The sequence below is a fragment of the Cygnus olor genome, chromosome 13 (assembly GCF_009769625.2).
Source record: "Cygnus olor isolate bCygOlo1 chromosome 13, bCygOlo1.pri.v2, whole genome shotgun sequence".
NCBI classification, from domain to species: Eukaryota; Metazoa; Chordata; class Aves; order Anseriformes; family Anatidae; genus Cygnus; species Cygnus olor.
This window is the reverse complement of record NC_049181.1, coordinates 18,413,353-18,434,232: the sequence shown is the minus strand read 5'-3', so window position 1 is coordinate 18,434,232 and position 20,880 is coordinate 18,413,353. Positions and strand designations below refer to the sequence as shown.

Genomic DNA, 20,880 nt, shown 5'->3' with positions numbered 1-20,880 from the left:
ATGGTTAATAGCATTTTGCAGAGAATTTCAAAAGGTGGTACTGAAGCAAAATCTGATCTCTCTGAAAGGTGTGTTCACCTGACAGCCTTGTAAGTCAGTAGCAGCACAAATACGCTCCTCAGCTCCACCATGGAGCTTCATTTCTGGTCTGAAGGTAAGCCAGCTGAGATGCTAAGTAAGGCAGTTCTGTAACTGGGTTTACTGTCTCCCTCTGACACTGTTGGCAATGTTGTCGCTTATAAAAACACCTGGCTCGAGACACTTGAGACCGCAAGATATAATCTGCAGGCAATCAGACAGCTGGCAAGTCTAGCGGTGCTTCAATTAAGAGCCTTCATTTTGTTTGAAGTAACAACTGAACAGTGAAATATTTGTCACTACCAACTTGAACCTGAAGCTCTCAAAGTTTCTGCTTAACTTTGGAGAGGAAAAGGAGGTATTCCAGAGCATTCAGCTTCAAACTCCCATTTCCATGCTACTAAGTACTCTAATATGACAAAATGCCAGTGTACGAACCAAAATACCTAATCTCAAGGTGTTAGAAGTATTTTATATACAAGCTGTCAAAAAAAAAAAAAAGGCTAGGTACTTTTTCCAGTGCATTAAGAACCCCAGTTTTCAAGGTACAATAACAAATAAGTTGCTTTGGAGTTCTGCATGTAAACTCAAAACACTAGTAAACTGGTATTTTAATTTTCATGCCCACATAACTAAATGTTATTTCTAATTAAATCCAAAGTTCCCAACTTTGCATGAGGAAATGGAGAGTTTATGTTTAAAAGAGTATCACGTGTTATTTGGCATGGTGCTTGTTTTTCAACACAAAATTAGTAAAAAATGCTGTAATAGTTTTTCCAGTGACAACCTACTTTACTGTAAATGCATGACAATGAAAAAAAACAACTAAGGAATATTTCCAAAGCTCTTAATAACCACTTGTTTAATTAACATATTTGCTTTTATTGAGACTTAATTTTTTAAACTTTGTAATCTTTATATATTGTATAAACATGGGACAGTGATGGGAAAAGTCTCTCTCCTGGCCAGGCCTCAGTAAGTTTTCTGTGTGAACCCAGTATTCCTCAAGTAGGAAAAATTAATTAGAAACTAACATATTTAATTCACTGCAAATTTCAACATATTTCATTACCTAACATTCATAACGTGCATATATAACCACTAGAAAGATATATACTCTATATGGTCAGATGATGTGATTATAAACCCAAAGAATCTGAAAGTAAAAAGCATCAGTGTTAAAGCTGAAATCTACCTAGTTTATCCCTAGGATAAGAACAGAGTAAGTTTTTGCAGCTCTAAGAACGCTCCAAATTAAGATCAGAAATTAAGACCTAAATATCTCATTCTAACAATATTCCTTTGTACGTTTGCTCATATCAATTTTAAAAGGCTTTTTATTAGAACAGAAAAAAGTAGGTATGAAATTAAAGGAACATTATTTGAGATTGCCCTAAAACATAGCTTGCCTCCAGCTTCCTGGAAAGTATCAGGTCAGTCCTCTAAAGTTCAAGATCTTCTGAAATTTCATCTCTGTCTGTAAACTACAAAGTGTGATTAGATAAAGATTGGGTTGTTCTATTGTGTAAGGTTGTTACTGTGTGGATTGGTGTAGCTAACTTTCAAAAGCAGGCAATAAGCAGCAGATGGGAAGGATCCAACAGCAGTTACAAAGGTATGACATGTAGTTAAAAAGGTTAGCTAATATATGCTTACTTACTTTTAAACCTTAAACAAAAGTACTCCCTCCCCACCCCCCAAACAAAAAACAAAACCAAAACACAAGAACAGTGTCTACTTACAACTTCTAGAAGTTATTTCATGTGGCCTTTACATGGGATCATTTTCAGGCTATTAAGCTTATACAAATTTCCGATCTGCTTCTACTAGGCATTTCTTAGAAATGTCACTCAGTCTTTTTTAAGGCAACATCCTAGGAGAATGCTGACATTTTGATTTGTGAACTATCAGAACAATACATTAGCGATTTTACTCCCTCCCCTGAGTAAAAGAAGATGTGTAAGAAAGATTCATCAGTAAGGCTATCAAATTGGTGGTGGCTCGTGGTGGTGGCTCAGAACCCCTTCCATCAACACAAACTAACTGCTTTTATTACTATACATGGGGAAAAAGGAGGATCTGATTGTTCTTAAATGGGAACTATCAATTGAAGCACAAATCACCAAGTTTTCTGCATAAACTTTGTTGATGAAGTCGATTATGTGGCAGTGAAACAACTACTACTATAAGTAACTGGTGGAAAATTGGATTTACTTGGAAAAATGAATGCTAGTCTTATAACAGCAACATCACATTAACTACCTATGCATTTGGCTGATTTCATAATTGTATACATTCAATTGCGTAAGCCCTAAACCCAAATGGCTTGTTTTTGCACGCCTTCAAACCCTGCATAGTATTAGATTCCAAATTCTATACATTTTTTGCATAACAGTGATCCTGTAGTATTCATGAGATATTAACCAGAATCACTAATGATGTATTAAGTATGATGCTACATTCAAGCAGTAGGTAATTGCATTATACTAGATGTTTCCCATTAACCAATTTAATAGATTTTTAGGCCCATATCCATGGAGGAAAAAAGCAAAATGAATAAGGCAACACAACTGTGCCCACAATTTCTCTGGCTGGGAAAATTTCACAGCGTTCTGTGAAGCATGAATTCCAATTGCACAGCTAATTAAGCAGTACTTTTAGTCCAGTATAAATGGCTTTCCATTGTTTAGCTCCAGTTAAACAAAAACAGGCCTAAGTTAAAAAAACGGAAACCACACACGAGCATACTAAGAATGATCCACACTAAGATAGGCATGGGCTCAACTACAGCAATTTGTTTTGACTTCCTCAAGAGACCAGCACTGATGAAAACTTCTGTGAAATTTCCCCAAATATTCCCTCCTAAGATGGGAGGTAAGTGGTAGTTACACGTTTGGAAGACATTATCTGGACTGTAATTTGCCTACCAGGCTCAGCACAGAACTTAAACAAAGCCTGTGGCTTTCTTCGCAAACTAAGATTTCTGATTTACTACAGGCAAATTTTCCTGAAATAACATCTGTGCCATCCAGAAAAACAAGTCAAACAATCTTCTTCAGCAGATGGAGTTTAAGTTCTATCTTAAGTTATATCTCTATGTATGACTACATACAGGTATCCTTCTGAGCTGCAAAAAGACCATCAATTGTAAAAGAATATACATTTTCAGTGAAAAATGAATAGGAATCTATTTAGACTACTTTGCTATTGGGAAACCAAAGTCAGACGAGGATAGACTTAAAAATGCAGCAACCAGTCTCCTCCAACAGAAATATTTCTATAGGGTTTTTTATAGCATGAAATGCTGTACAATATGTATCCAATACTTTTGGATATAAGCTTTTTGGCCTCGTGTACAAGTAGACAGAGACTACTTAACACTAAGTCCAGAGACTACATCAATTCAAGAACACAGACCTTTCCCTAAATCTAAGGATTATATGAAATTAGAAGTGACCGCAACAGAACTTCAGACTTAGTTTTGTATTTTATACATATTCATATTCATTTACCCATCTCAGGATGGGGCAAAAGAGATGCACACAATATTTATTGTTTTGCTGAAGGCTTCTGTCACTTGCTAGATTATTGCCCATAATATCTATCTATATCCATATCTGTATACCTATCCATATCTATTTCAGTTGGGTTAACAAAAAAATTGTTCCAGAATCTACCCCAAAACCGATGTTCAGGCAACTCTTCTGTTCAACTGCCTGGTTCTGACTGAGTTCCAAATACAGTTTACAAACCCGCTCCTCTCGTTCTGATTCCATACTGAGAGGAAGAAATAACGTTATTCTTGTTAAGACTGCCAGTGAGGAACTGGGATAAGCATCTAAAACACCAAGCCTTGCTGAAATTTAACTGTCTAGTCCACTGTGAAGTAAATTATCAAATTATTGCTCTGTTCAGTTTTATCTACTGCACTGAAATCTACAGATTTGCATACATTAACACCAGTTAGTTTAAGATGAGTTGTAAACATTTTTTCAGAAATACATTAAAAGCAGGTAACAAAGAATCTATTATGAAGTATCCACATTGAATACCCCAGCTGAAGTAGTGCAATACACCCTTGGTGGTGGAAGCAAGTGTCTTTCTGTTTCTTAAGTTCACTCAATATTTGCTGGTCTTCACTTGAGACTAGAAACGTGGCTTGATGTGCAGTCCTTTCTGCCTGAATGCCAGGTAACGTGCAACAAACTCTGCCTGCCTTGCCTCTCGGTTCTACCAGTACGAGCATTCATGTAACCGATGAATCAAACCAGGCTGTTTTGGTGTGCGGCTTTTTACTGACTTGCGGTTTATCAGCTCAATCCTTGAACAGTGGCAAGCTAGAAACATTTTCAGACAAATAAATTAGCCTATAGCTTACAGAGTATTCCTTACGATACCATATAATGTAATATCTTTCCCATTTACTTACTGGAACTTGCTCTAAATGAATGTGTCTGGAAACAGAACATTTCAGATTAAGAGACTATTTCTACTTACTAGAAGTTGACCCTACTTTTTATTAGTGGAATTCTTCAGCTTTTTAGCCTTCTATCTGTACCAAATGTGCTGGTTTATTTCTGATCATCTTTATTAGGGCTTAAATATTACATTCTGATTTAATAATGGAGGCAAAAGGCTACTAAAGAGAAATGCTCTCCAATTCATGACATGTATTCTTTTTTTTACATACATGGAATCACTGAATATTGTCCAAAGAAAATAAAACATTGAGATCAAGACTCTTTCTTCTCTGTTCTAATAAATATAAGCTCCAAAAGTTGCTGGTGCTGCTGCACTTCAAGGAAGAGGAAGCACTAACAGGAAGAAGTCCCACAACTCTTAAATACACTAACTTTGTCAACAATGAAAAGCCACCTAAAACTATTTAAACTAATATTTAAACCATCATATACAGACTAAAGGCCTTTTGTATCAACACAGCAAGCACACACAATTCTGTAGATTTTACTTTACTTTACTGAAGAACAGCAACTTCAGGACAAAGATCTCTTTCAAGGTATTTTAAGGAACAGCAGCTGATAAATTCTGGTTATTTATTACCCTGCTGGAATTAAAATAACATTTTCCAAAAAGATTCTTATTGTAATGACATACGTCTTAATGTTTTATGACATTTTAGTAGGAAAACTGGAGGAGGGTCTGAATTAGCAAGACAGAGTTTACCTTGTAGCAAGAAAACCCCACAGATTCTTAATGAAATGAACACAAAATATTCTTAGGAAGTGTTCACTTGCTATAAGATGAAAGAGAGAAGATGAATAGAGGCACTGTGCTTTTCTATATTTCTATAAAACAAGCATGCATAGAATATATACAATATATATAATAATATTGCAATTTATCTTCTAGCCATGCCCTCAAGTAGGGCTGAGAAAGGCTGTGAAACTCCACCCCAGCAGCTACTGGACCGCAGCAATATTTCATGAGTTCTGTCCAGCAGAAATAAGGAAACAGTTCATCCACTCCCAGCATTCATTTCAAAGCCCCACATCTGTTCAACTGCTAATGCACAGTGCAGTTCATATACAGTCACATGCAAGTAAGAATCCTGAATTATATTTTAGGAAGCGTCTTCATGAACCACTGCATTGAAGTGGTCCTTTAAAAATAACTAGGAGAAGGTACAAACCTTTATAAAAGGTGAAAATGGCAGCAATTTGAAAAGTCATATGGAGCTAATAGCAGTCAACTTACATCTCCTGTTTATTTGGCTGAAGTTTCTGCTGCAAAAGGATCTCTCGTTGCTTCTTACAACTGTAATACTCATTTGTTCAGTTTGGGAATATAATTCATTGATCGGAGAAAAGATCTATCACTCTGCTTCAGGATACAGGAGACACTCCTGGGTCAAACGATCCTGTCTCTAAGCTGCCAAACCAGTGAGTTGTCTGAATCTGCAATTTTGAAATATTGTGACCTCCATCAGCAAATTGCTGAATTAGCTCCCGCAAGATCATCAATCGGTAGCACACCTACAGATTTAAGATCTTCTAACCAGGTTGATTCTTAGGATGATCTGGAACTTAGCATTATACTAAACAGAAGATGCAGAAGCCCTCTATAGGTCATATTTTAGACATCCTGAAATATCTTTTTACTATTTAACATTGCATAACTGCAGCTCCCTTAAAAGAAACATAGATGACATAAGCTATCTCACTGACAGGGGCATGTACAGGGATGAATCATTGTTTTAAAGACTAACAATTAAAAATGTTATCTTTCTCATATTTACACCCCCACCCGTTTTGCATGGAAAGTTTGGGGATCACCAATAACTATGTATGAAACAATCACTTTTTGTACTCAGACATTGGTTTCTGTTTCTCTTTAAAAATGAAAAAATTGGTCATATGAGATTATTATTGAGGCAATAAAATATCATCTAATATTAATGGTAGACTACCCCATAGAAATAGCTAAATACTATCTTGCACTTCACACTTTTAATGAGATATTTTCTGAGTATATTCACAGTCTGTTTTTTAATAAGTTATTAGAAATGAAATAAAATCAAAAACATCACTATGGTTACTACTAGAAGTCAACCTAGTAAAGCAGAAAAGATTTAGTATTAAAAGTCACTACAGTTTTAAATGCTTGAAAACAGTATTTAAAGACTAAAGGTACTTAAAGGGCTCAGAAGCAAGACAAATGAGTTCCCTGAAACAAGTCTCTTATTGTTTACAATGCACAGTTTCAGCTAAGACATTTTTGTCTGACATTACATAAAAAATTAATAATTCTGCTTATAGGAAAAATGCTGATAAACACCAAAGCAGACTTACACTCATTTCATGAAGAATTATGTATCAGAAGGTAAGAAGCCTTTGTCATTACAAGTTGAACAGATAATGCATTTTTATTAGATTTTTAACTACTGTAAAATTAATTCATACTGCTGAGGTTACAGCCAGAGACCACCATTCTGATACAGTAGAGCCTCTTACCATTTTAACAACGAATGAAATTTCCCTTCAATATATATTTGTTGTGTGTGTGTGCGATAGAAAACCTCTTTTTCTATTAAGAATTCCTAAATGTTTAGTAGGGTTAAGTCCTTATTACAGGGAAGTACTCTTGAGGTATGTCTGGCATTGTAACATGTCCACCAGCATATATGACAACTTCAAAAATTTTTCTATCCATTCAAATATAGACTAGAAATGCAAAGCAACAGTCATCCTCGCCGAGATAAGAAGTTCATCTTAAGTCGAGTAACTTACTTTCTCGCATGCATCCAATACCAAATAATTTGGGAAAGAACGTAAGAGTAACAGAATAACACTTCTTCCAGTACACCTTCCCAGAAATAACTCTGAAAGCAGTATTTGCTTCTTAATCTGTGACTTCTATGCTGCTGTTCCAAGAGAACGCATGCAGGTTTCCTAGAATCAAGCAAGTAAAACAGATTCTGCTCCATGCAGAAGTAGCAAAGGAAAATAAGAGCAATCATTTACTTGGCCTCACTGTTTAAGGGCTCTGTGGACTCTGTGCAGGCCACTTGCTCTGAAAGCGAAGAATGTTCTGGAAAAGATAAATGGCTTGCTCCTACAAGCTAAGTAAGGCTGCTTGTTTTGGGATTGCAATTTTTGCCGTGTCCATTTCCAGAGGCATACATCAGACTATCAACTTTCATACTGGAACATCCTGTTTCCAGAATCAATAGAACAATCTGCCATGTTTCATTACTGTAGTTAGCTATGCTGCAAAAGAAATCTCAGGACCCCATCACTCCAGACAATACCTTGCATGATGGAATCTTAAGACATAACTACAACCGCACAGGGCACTCTTATTTTTAGTGCTTAAATGGGCAAGAAATCAACTTTACTCCACTTTCACAGCTCAGACCTTTAAGGTTATGGTAGTTCTAGCAAAATAGTCTCTTAAATATCTACAGAAAACAATCCATATAGCGTGCTAAACAGTGACTAATTAAATATATACAAATAATTTAAATGGCGTGACTTCTGCTATAGATGCTCATAATATCGAAGTAATTTTCTTAAAAGACGTCTGAAATCCTTACCTCCCAGTCCATGTAGTCACATACATCTTCAAAGTTAGTGAGTAGAGACACTGAGCAGAAAAGCCGTGGCAGCTCATCCCTCGTCATTGGGGGGAAACGACTATCTTTAAGGGCACTGTTGAAGACAAAACAGAATTTCAAACTTTTTTTTTTTTTAAAAAAAAAGATCAAGGATCTAATGAATCAACTGAAAAGCATAAAGGACAAAAAAAAAAAAAAAAACCAACAAACAAAAAAAGACAACTGATGAAGTGATGACCAGTTTGATAACCCAGTTACCGGTGTAACACACTGACCAACATTCCCAACTTGTTCCTTAGACATTTCTTTTAGATTTCTTGACTGGTCAGTTAGGTGGTATTCTGAGGGTCATACCTTCCTGAGCTGATTTTGCTTCTGTGACAATGACTTACTAATGAAGCACCAGAAAGTTTTGGAAAAAGTTAAAAAAAAAAACAGCTCTTCTACCTGCAATTTAGTAAATCCCTTTCAAAAAAAGATTAAATCATACAATATAGAGGGGGAAACTCTATAGCCTGCAAAAATCAAATGTAGTAAATACAGTAATCAAACTGTAGAATTTAATTATTCAGTGAAAGAAATCCAAGCAAGCAGAATATTCTCCGAAAAGAAGAATATTGATTATAAAAAGGTAAAAACATCCAGGAGTTCTACAGACTTGTAAACCTACAGAACTTGAAGGTGTTCTGCAAAGCAGAGGTAATGATTAGTAACATGGAAGCTTGCAAACAGCTAAGCTAATCCTCAGGCTAAGGCACGGTTCTATAGATGAACATACATCTAGCGGACAGAATTCCATACCAAGAAGAACTATCTATGTATATTCCAGTGCCCCTTGAAAAACAAAGCAGTTAACAGACAGAAAGCAGCACCACCAGTAAGAACATCTATACGAACCTACTCGTATAAGTTTGGTTAAGAACCGGTTCAATTGGAAAAGGGAAGGTTAACGTATGGTATCCCATCATTTTTTCTTCTCTTACAATTTTAAATATGACATACATGAACATAAGCATGATCATCTCCAACAGAAACAGACCTGCTAACTGAGCTTTTTACTAAGTAAGAAGAGCTTAACATTAAGAGACTTGTTAAAGTACTACCAAGTTCTTCATATGTCTTATTGTGTCATGTAACAATTAGATCATTCTTACTTATTTTACTTGGCATACAGACTGTAGTTGCCATTAGATGATACCATTACAGCCATGACAATGGCATTTAGAATATGGCTGAAGTCTCTGCATCAGATACCACCATCTCACATAAGGAATAGTATAGCTTTATTAACGCATATGAAATAATGGTGCATAAGCAAAGAAAAAAAAAAAGAGTAAACTTAACCTAGGAGAAATCATCATATATATAACCAGAAATAGAAATCCCATCACAAATTAATCCCATACACTGATGAATTAAAACAGAACCTTTCCTTTTCCAGGGGGGGAAAAAAACGCAGTCTATTTTTCCGACATGCTACAAATAAAGAACATAGTATTGGAATTACTAGAGGCTCTTCTCCAAGCTTTAGTATTTTTATTTTATAAAATAGATAAGAAATTTAGATTTTCATTATGAAGGTAAATTTGTTATGTAATTAGGAAACAGATGGTGAGTCTATTCTACCAGTACTTAGAAGTAATTCTAGGCAACCCAAGTCAAAGTTGCCATACACAAGGAAAAAAGATGTTGAGACAATAATTAACTAGCCAAGATAATTTTTTAAACTTATTTATGTAGGACAGAGCTACACAGACGTGAACAACTGAGAACACTAATGAGATTTAAAGTATAATGCCTGTGATATTTAAGTAATTACTTTTACCGAAGATGTATCAAGATATTCTCCAAGATTATATTGATGGGATTTGCAAAGCCAGGTTTGTAACTGCTGGAAACCAGACAGTTACCTTTCCCCATTACCTGGTATTTCAGAGCATCATCACAGATCAACTTAGGTAGCTACAGCAGGAGAGAGAGAGGAAAATTTTAGCAGCTAATTCAGCCTTCATATCCCTCCAAATAGGCAAAACATATATAAGAGTAAAGGGAGGATACTCTGGAACACTGGGTCAGCTCAAACCAGAAGTCCATTTTGCCTTGTATTAAGTAGTAACCAGCAGCAGATGGCAAAAGAATAAATACAAGAACATAATAAATATCCAGGTGGTACTTCCCTAGAAGACTCTCCAGGAATCCAGCTGTTTAAAGCTTAGGGATTTTGAGCCAGAGATGGGATATCTGCACTTCTTCATGGATTTGTTTAGTAAGTGCATGCAAGCACGCTCTTGAAATTTTACACCTTTTAATAAAACTAAGAACTATGCTCAGAAACCCAAATCCTCTTTTAATTTGATATTTTGATTAAGAAATATGCTATCCAAAGAATCTGTTGCTACTGCAAGTTTGCTTACATGCAAATTTCTAATTTCCCTGATGTATATTCTACCTCTATCATATAACCAGTCTGTTTGAATAACTACTGAAAAGCACAAGAAAAGACAAACATTATTTCATTAACAAACTACAAATTGAGTTATATTATAAAACAACAGTATGCATGGATATTGCCAATACTTGTTTAATACTGTCTTCAAGATTTATGTAACAATCTTACCATGCAAAACATTTCCCATACTGTAAGTATTTATAACCTTCAGATTTTTTTTTTTTTGGCACAGCTTGATACTAGTTTATCTAACTTTCACTTCCCCTTCCTAAAGCTACCAGAATGCACTTGTGAATTTAAACTTTTGAGGCAAAGGTTGTCCACTATGGGTGTAAGCCTGACCCCCCGTAACATCAGCAGTAGAAGTCCAGGCAAATTCCCACTTATTGAAGATCTCCTGCACCGGCATTACCAAATGAGAAACCATTCTCAATTTAACATACTTTAAGTTGTACAGAAACAAACATCATACATCACACGTGTAAGCCACATCTCAAATGCGGTGGTAATACTTTAAAACAAGATGAGTGAATCATGACAAACTTGAATATTGATAAAAAGCTGAGATATGAAGCCTTCATGTGAACACAGTGGAAACAGAAAGGCACACAAAGGCAAAAAAAGCCTCAGGAATACACAGCAAACAAAGTAGTTCAATTTTAGTGAAAGCAGAGCAACACAGTGCATATTGCATACACAATTAGTAAAATTAACTGGCTAATTCTTTTATTCAGTAATATGAAACTAGCTCAAATACTTGTTTTCATGTAACCACCTGACGGTAACTACAGTACTGTTTATCAAACGATAGTGCCATTTCAACCACACCTGAAATTGTTTCTTCAGAACTGCTAGGCGCTTTTTTTTATCTTTATCTGTACAGCTTGCTGAAAAATTGTTCCTTCATACCTCCATCACTACAGACATCTTTGCACATATCCTGTATTAGCACTGCTGCTGCTGAAGATAAGCGAGCAATCTGGCAGAACAAACTGATCAGAGATTTGAATAAAAGTCTCTGATGCGACTGTAACTGGTCAATACTGAATACTATGTTCCTCCTTTCCCCATCTCCAGGTCCCACGTTTCAATTTGTTTTCATCTTTTTAAACAGCTTTGTCTCCATTGTTAACGTTAGCAAAACAAAAATTTACCTGAAGAAATTAGTGTTGACAAACAACCAGTAGAATATCCTAAAAGCGCTTATTTGTACTGTTTAGCTACACAGAAAAGATTCTGTATGCTTATGCAAAATGTATGAAACTAGAACAGTCCAGCAACTCTCTCAGGCGTCAAATTTAGGAGAACTAGCCTAAAACTCAGCAATCCTGTCCTAATGAGTTTCATCTAGGTGCATCACATACTTCTTTAAAACCAGGAAACATTTACCTATTGAGTGCTGTATGTTACAGACTATCAGGCTTCCTATCACTCATCCTTCTATTGCCACCTTGGTTGAAACTCTAAGTTTCAGATACCTTTTGAAAACCCAAGAGCTGGCCAGCTTACTATCATCTATTCAGAGATACACCTTCATTTCTGCATTTTTTTATTGCTTGATTAGCAGGAAACATGTATGTCATTAGAAATGCATCCCTTCAGAATTCATCCATAATCCCTGGGCTGCAATTATTCAGTAAGCCTAACCTTCATCTCTGTGGGTATTTAATAAGTCACCATCTACTGACTACTCTGATGATTTCAGCAAAACAAGTGGAGGGTGTCCAGTAGACTTCCTCATGGGCAGCTGTCTACATTGAGAGCTTAGCTTTTGTACAATGGTTAACAGATGGCCAGAAACGTCAGCAGGTCTCAACACTTACCGAGCACAAGAAAGCTTGCACGAGCTTTTACTTTTGCTGTTCCTGTTCTGTGGAGAAAGAATTTCAGTTTCTAGAGACAACAGTTTGGCACATATCATAAACTCTACAAATATGTACATATGTAAATTCAGACTTTTACCTCACTTTTATTGTTAGCGTGCTTCTTGGTGACCAATTTAAAGCAAGCATAAAACACAGACAAGATAACATATGCTCACTTTCCTTAAAAAACTCATTTCTGATCTGAGCTGTTCAGAAAGAAAAGCCATGATATACTTGCATGTAGGTATTCTCGACTGAAGAAACTTTGTTGTGTTTCTTTGATGGAAGCATTACTTTTGCACTATTAGAACATGATTTTACCATCTTATTCAGTGCCGTGTTCTGTTAATTCTTCTGTTAGAAAGACAAAAGGATTGTATTGGAGCAAAGACTGGTATATTAGATAACAGGTTTTGAAAACAAATTCCACATTTTTTTCTGTTAAACTGAAAATAAAGGAAGAGTAGGTGGAAATAACCAGTAAAATAATTTGGAAAAATTAAGCAAAGTTCAAAACATCTTTAAAGAAAAAAAATACTATTTTGAAAAACATTTTCTACGTCATCTGTTCTGTATTTCTTAATGCCCAGAGCTAATTTACATATATTGGTTCTGACTAAATGGAAGTACTTGGTAGTGAAGAGTTGAAAAGAAGCAGTGCCAAGCAAGAGGAATTCTAGCTGGCCAATAAAAGGACATTAATTTTTCCACATGGGGTTCTGCTTCACGTTAAAAGCAAAGCAGGCAAAGTCAAAATTGAATCCTATTCAAAGAAAACTATTTTTAGACACAAAATGCATGTACACACATGCATCGCATTTCTAGTTAAAAATACTTTATTTATGAAGTTTTGTGCATCCTACTAAGACAGACCAAGTAATTGCCAGTTGAGAAAAAACAAAGTATTACTCAACAATCAGGTTGTTTTTTTTTTTGGGGGGGGGCTGAGCTATGCTATACAAATCCCAGCTCCTGCTCAAATGAAGTTCATCTGTCCATAAACTCTCCAGAAATATGTTCTTTGGTAAGTTCATGTTCCATTCCCCTTTGCATTTGGGAGTACAGGAAAGTAGGAAAGCTTGCAAACTTTAAAGTATTTCAGTGTTTAAAGACACTGAAAAGATTTAAAGAAAAGGAAATTGTTTCAACTATTTTGAGTTATGACTAACAGCATGAAATTCAGTGAAAATTATAATTAAGGCTTATATTCCTTAGGACTACACCTTGTTTTAGTAAAATGCTCTTTCATGGTTCTGAATAACAGCATGAGCAGGTGAACCAAAATGCAATACATCACTGTGCTGTCCATTTGTATTTTCTGTATGCCACAGAAATGCTAGAAGAAATAAAAGTAGTCACCTTCAGTCTTTAAGAACCTATGGCTCTTAAACATGATGTGGCAGCTGGGTAATAAACAGTAGGGTAGAAATGGAGGAAATGAGAAATACAAATGACTTTAAAGGATCTTTAAAAAGTTTACCAGCGTGTATGCATCACAAAAAGTAGAGAAGAATTTGTGTGAACAAAGGAGGGTATTGGATGAATTCTTACTATTTTTTTATTATTTAATGAAAGCAATAATTAAATTCCTCACTAAACCTTTTAGTGGACAATCACATCTGCAGACCCAAACTGGATGGAAGTTAGGCAAAACTGGGTCCGGTTGTGTATGTTACTGGAAATTACTTTCAGGGCTTTAACATCACATAGTGGGAGAAGATGCAAAGGAAACATTCAAGCACTGGGCGTAATATAAGTAATACTCTACTTTTAAAGGAAGTGTAAATGAGGCAGAGACATTAAGTGACTCACGCAATTTAGGAGGCTTACACAGTGAGTCAGTGACAGAATCAAGAATAGCATCCAAGATCCCTGACTCCTACAAATCTGTGTGACAGCTTCTTTCACAATCTGCTCAGTCTACAGCAAAGAAATATAGATCCCTGAACATCAATCAAAAGAGAATGGATAAAATTAAGCAAACTAATCTAATTAAAAATATTTTTTCCATTATTTTTTTCAGTTCACTCTACTACAGCCCATTTTTTTCTTAATTAACCAGTTTCCTATACAGAGCACAGATATACCAAACCCTATCTTTTTGTCACCTAAAGTAAACAACAGTTCTCTAAATACCATCAGCACAGTGATGAAAAAATAGGTTAAAGATCTGACTTTACTAACTATTGCCCTCTCCTGATAAATATTAGCACTACTTTTACATGGTAGGCAAAGGACTGAAACTTGAAAACCCTTTTCATTCAGCTCAGTAAGTATAACCCTGATATTCTCGATTCTTTCATCAAGAGAAATGTGATGTACCTTAGAAAATACGTTTTACAAAGAAATGGGCCTATGTCAATAAACTGAGCCCAAAGGGCCTACATATTGTTCTTCAGTTAATTCAAAACATCCTGAAATTAATGAGTGGCAAACTCACTGAATTTTAGGTAATAGCAGTGAGGTAACAGCGATAAGAGACAATTAATGACAGGATTTCAAAGAGAAAAAAAAAAGTTTGTTCCATTGCAGGCTCATTGAAGTTAGTTGAGATTTTTACTTTTTCAGCTTTCGTATAACTTCAAAAGGAAGAAATTACAGAGCACTTAGGGAGGTCACTGACATTTTCCTGGTGAAAATCAGCTATCATAACTCAGTATGGCAGAAAACTAGCAGCTTCCAAGTCACAATCTGCAATTAATTTTTAAGTTAGAAAAACAGGGCAGAGTATGCTCCTCTTCAGAAAGAGGAATTGTGGTGAATAAAATTCTCTTAGCTTTCCGTGTAAGCGATCAGACAGCCTAACAGACCTTACGTGACAGCCCTCTAGCTTTTCTACATCACCAGCAGAGATTTGCCAACTTAAATGGAGATTTCAAGCAGTGATTTACATGCATTGTCAAATCACTTGAATGCAGGGGAAAATAATTTATTTATATTGTCATTTTTTATTTTTATTTATTTTTTGTTCAGACCACAAAATTTCCAGGAAATAGAACAACTGTGAATGACGTGTTTTTTTCCTGAACCCTCCCTTACATTTAGGAGACAGAAAGGGAAAGAACAACATTTATACTTCCTGCACATTATGTTGCTAAGTGGCAGTCATGGGGTAAAAAAGAATAAAAATAAAAAGGAAATACACTTGTTGACATTTTGGACAGAAACAATTCTCTGAAGTTTTAATTTTTTGGCCTAACTAGTTAGCAAAGTGCAGCAGTGCTTCAGGTAGGACAAATAAAATATAGATCTGGCATTTTGGCTCTTCAGGCAATTTTTCTAACTCCTGCAAACTAAGGTGTGCCAGGAAATCTCCCCCAGTCTCGGTCTCACCTCCCCCCACTGGCTTCACGCTTCCAGCATTTGGATCCAGTCATCTGGTTTCAGGGGATGACAGAATATTCTGATACTCTATTTTAGATGGTTATTTTAATTTTGAAAAGAATAACATTCCTCTAAGAGACAACTCAGAGTATGTACCTAAATTAAGAGTTTAGAAGAGTTCATTAGAAAAGGCAACCTCCATTCACTGACTGGATAACACAATTAAGCCTCTAGATTAGGCAGCCAGACATGCCTCAAATAAGCTGTCTTATTTTATTAATTTTTGTCCCTAGAATTTCTCAACTCTCTGGTGTGTGTGGAAATTGTTACCAGTGTTGTTAATAGGCAATTTATCAGCAAGGCTGCAGCAGTCACCAGACAACACTAAGACAACACACACATCTGGGTAGGTCGAATTTACCAAGAGGCACTCAGCTTTCCTTGGTTTCTTTTTGTTGTCGTGTAGGTTTGTTTTTTTCCTTTAAAGTATACAGGATTGAATATTGTCAGACTTCTTGCAGATGGCGTATCAGTGCTATTAGAGACATAAATACAATACACTGAAAAATTTCATAACAACTGTGAAGAGCAGACCCAGATATGGAAAGAGAAAAACGTTCTGGTGTTCTATTTCAAGCATTTTCCTTCAAGGAAACTTCAGTTTGTTCAGAATATCCTGAAGGACAAACCAATATACAGAGTTTTTATTAGTAGTTTGAAATTGCTGAGTGACAAGGAAGAAAAGAACCCCTGGGCAAAAGAAGAACCATCTACCAAAAAGAGAGAAACCATTATTTGCTCACTTCAGTACTTTTCAAAGCTGCTCTCCCAGTTGTGTAACAGTGACAAGGATAAGCACAAGTAGGTTTCCAAGGTGTTTTTTTTTTTTTTTTTTTTTTTGCATTCAGATGCCAAAGTATTTAAAAACTTGATCTAAAATTTCAAGGCACCTGAACTTCTTGGTTGGTAAGTCATTCATCTAAATCTAACCCTGACACATGCTAAAAGAAACAAAGGACAAGGTTCTGCATCAGTACTGCAGCTGCCTGCAGAACAAAGCAGCAGTAATTTACGGCTTCCCACACAGGACGCTGTCATTCCTGGGTTTTATGACAGAGGTGCCCAGCTGTGGTATGTGTTAAAATTAGAGCTGTGCATGTCACGTCAAAACAGCTCATGGTATGGAACAAAAGAGAAACGATTATTGGTGGTGATGACAGAACCCAGCAAAACCTTAACAATCCCCACTTAATGGGCCTCCTCCAAGAGGACACTGAAAAAAAGAAAATGTAATAAAGGAAAAGTTAAAAGCTGTGTTAAAAACAATATATATTTTGGCTGCAGATCAGATTTTTGTCAACATTGTAGCATTGCACTTGGAATTCCTAAAAGGTCTATTTATACAAATACTAATTTAAATGTATTTCAAATACACAAGGAATAAAAATAATAATTCAGGTATTCTGTTTGGAGTATTCCTGAAACCTGAACAGAGGCGATTAGGATATATCACAATTAACTGTTTCTGTATCATCATCTATGAAGATAAGCATTTTATCACCTGTTCCTCATGCTATACAAACTCATCAATAACTTAATTTGTGCAAAATCAGTTCCATAATGACAGCAGGCATCACAGCATGTGGGCACAGGGTCATGGAAATAAAAAAAAATCTTTATTGACTGCAGTCACTAGGGGGAAATGATTTAATGGTTTCAGTCACATCACAGAATCACTGAATGGGTGGCAGGGACCTCTGGGCCCATCTGGTCCAGCCCCTGCTCCAGCAGGGCCACCCCAAGCAGGGTGTCCAGTGCCATGTCCAGACCCTTCTGAAGATCTCCAAGGAAGAGACTCTACAGCCTCTCTGGGCAACCTCTGCCAGCACTCCAGCACCAGCACAGCACAGAAATCCTTCTTGATGTTCAGACAGGACCTGCTATGTTCCAGCTTGTGCCCGTCACCTCTTGCCCTGGCGCCACTGAGCAGAGCCTGGCTTCATCCCCTCTGCACCCTCCCTTCAGGTGTTCATAGACATTGGTGAGGTCCTCCCCGAGCCTCCTCCTCTCCAGGCCGAGCAGTCCCACCTCTCCCAGCCTCTCCTCACAGCAGAGGTGCTCCAGGCCCTTCAGCATCTTGCGCTGGGCTCTATCCAGTATGTCCATTTCTCTTTGTACTGGAGGGCCCAGAACTGGACCCAGTTCTGCAGATGTGGCCCCACCAGTGCTAAGTAGGGGGAAGAATCCCCTCCCTTAGCCTGCCAGTGATATTTTGCCTAATGCAGCCATGAACACCAAGAGCCTTCTTTGCAGCAAGGACACACTGCTGGCTTTTGTTCAACTTGGTGTCCATCAAGACACTCCGGTCCTTTTCTGTCAGGCTGTTTTCCAGCTGGGAGGCCCCAGCACATCCTTGTGCTGGGGTTGTTTCTCCCCTGGGGCAGGACTCCAGACTTCTTCACCTTCATGAGGCTCCTGTCAGCCCATTTCTCCAGCCTGTTGCGGTCCCTCTGGATGGCAGCACGGCCCTCTGGCGCGTTGTGCCATACACATACAAGTGAAAGGCAAACCACACTGGAGCTGCTGAAAATGTTCTGCTACCTTGTTGGTTTTCCCCCAAACAAGTGCTGTAGTTCACTTCCTACCGACGTTTAAATCAACAAAAGAGGTATTTCTAAATATTTCACAGTATTTCTAGAGATTCTAAAGAAGACCCATGATTTGCAGGCAAATCCTTATTTTAATTATTTTAATCTCATTTCCTGTTCTGGCTATCTTGACTCACAGTACATGCACAGGTCAACTCCACAGCACAAATGGAACAACTAACATGGTCTGGGATACTTCAAAGTTGCTTCTCAAGAAGTCTGCATTCAACGGGATTATCTGTTAAGACATGCAGCTAGTGTGCATCTGCGTAATGCCCTGTGCCTGAAAATCCTGGAGGTTTAATTACTGCTGGTTCTTCAGCTGAGTCTGACAATCTTACACAAATGCCAGGTGCAAATGATTGAACTCCTTGCTTTTTACCATTACAAAATTTCCCATACAAAAAGAAAACTCATAACCATGGAAGCTGTAAAAGCTAAGGCTCACATAAATTTAAAAAGAGCTTTTTAGAAGAAAAAAGAATAATAAACATGTTTTTTCTACTGCTGAGAACTACTCAGATAAATATTCCTTCATGATCTGGATTCTTCCACGTAAACCCTGTTCATCATTATGTCAAAATAATGTTACACTATATGGACATAATGACTTGAATTAATCTTTTACTGCTGTAACTTTCCAATGAAACAATGAACATTTGTATGAAGAGATCCTTAAAGTTCAGGAGAATTCTGTGTATGCACTGTTATGGCCTTAAAGTGGAAAAATATGATCACAGAATTCATAACTCCTACGATCTGCTCACATCAGCAAACATAACGCAGTTGGAAATAGAAAACTTACAAAGTAATATTGCAGTGTCCTGATTACATTAGTAAGAGTCAAGTTTCTATGGCTCCAACAGCCTTACTGTTTCCTGAAGCCAAAAATCTTACCCTATACTGCTTTCATGGTTATAAAGAAATTATTTTTCTCCTTAGATGTGAAGAAAGAACTAACAAGTTAAAGACTGCATTTTTCTCATTCTGTTTTAATCCCACTGGAAATGGGGGAATCATTTCAAATTACTGTAAAAATGTCCTATTACACAGAAAATCAATTTTTTTCTTACTTAAAATTAACCTAACCTAAAGATGTAGGCAGAGCTTTAGTAATAGGGTAACAGATATGCTAAACTCCAGCTCTTCACCTAGTAGGTCAGTAAGACACAGAAGTACGGTTTGTAGCAAATTACAACAAAGTGTGCAATTACTGTGCATTTACCCAGGCCTAGCAAAAAAAGGCAGAACTGCTATGCTCCATGCACTCCATGCTTCTAGAACTGAACAGCGTGAGCTAGGAAATCCATGCTAATGCTTGCCTGTACTCCCAATGGCTCAGCAACGACTTTGAACAGCATTTTCTGACTGTAGCTGGACATGAGGTAAAGCAGCTGTACGCGTAGTTTCTTTTTAAGTGGCAGCTTCTTTTCTGCCTTTTCCTACGTTCTCCCTCGCCCCTCCCAGCATCTCTCATCATGCTGGGATAAATGAGGACAATAGAATTCAAAGCCATGACAGTTTGTGTGTCATCCTCATGCAAACATTCAAGAAACTGAAAGGTGTCAATTGCCACGGAAATGTCCTGTTTTGATATAGGAAAAGCAAATCCACAGCACTTAAAATAATCACACAACATAACACAGAAAGCCTACCACCCTCATTTCAGATGCTTATTAACAAATTGCATAACTAAACTGACCAGGGTTTGGTGTGTAGGTTTTTGTTTGTTGAACACATCGTAAAAGACGAGTCAAAACTCCGAACTCCAACTGGACTAAATTTTAATGTCACTAAAGGGCTCTCCAGCAGATGGCAAAGTTTAGATAATTGACAAAAACGAACTGCTCAATTAGATTTAGGACTGTTAAGCTCAAGTAACATTAACCACTCAAATCCTTAAGCACATGACAAGTCCCTGGAATTCTTTACAGCTCCAATAGTTCTCTCAATACTGACCTAAGATCACCACTTTACCCCAAAACAGGTACTGGATTCAAGACAACATATTTAAGGCCACTTTGTTGCTGAATTCAACCCCCACTTAATCAATCGCAAAATACTACTCACCTCTAGAGAAGTGTTCAAGTCATCATTTTAAAAAGTACAAGTTAATAAAAATATTTTCAGTTCTTTATGCATTTTAAAAAGCCTCATCCTAAGCAGATATGTAAAAATGTTACAAAACTTCTCAGCAATGCAATGATGCATAAATATATGAATATAATTTGAACATTTACATGTTCAATTTCCTGAGACCTCTAAAAATAGGTTTGTTTTTGTTATACTGTTGAAAGCCTGGAACAGCACAGTACCAAGTATTCTCAATTTTGTCACTGGAAATACTATAAACTGCACTTTTGTATAAAAATACTAAGTAGTTACATTTTTTTTAGTTGTCAATATCCTTCAACCAACCAGTTCGGTTAATGCTGCAGATGG

At 36.8% G+C, this 20,880-nt stretch overlaps 2 protein-coding genes across 3 annotated transcripts in view; one reads left to right on the top strand and one right to left on the bottom strand.

Moving 5' to 3' along the window:
- The window catches only part of AMMECR1 (AMMECR nuclear protein 1), an 81,795-nt gene that overhangs the window by 9,545 nt on the left and 51,370 nt on the right, over positions 1-20,880 (bottom strand). Inside the window, exon 3 of the mRNA XM_040572582.1 lies at positions 8,132-8,246. Within this exon, the coding sequence (XP_040428516.1) occupies positions 8,132-8,246 (115 nt within the window). The remainder of the gene's footprint in view (positions 1-8,131; positions 8,247-20,880) is intronic.
- TMEM164 (transmembrane protein 164) overlaps positions 1-20,880 on the top strand; it is a 114,434-nt gene that overhangs the window by 60,091 nt on the left and 33,463 nt on the right. The gene's annotated exons all lie outside the window — the stretch shown is intronic.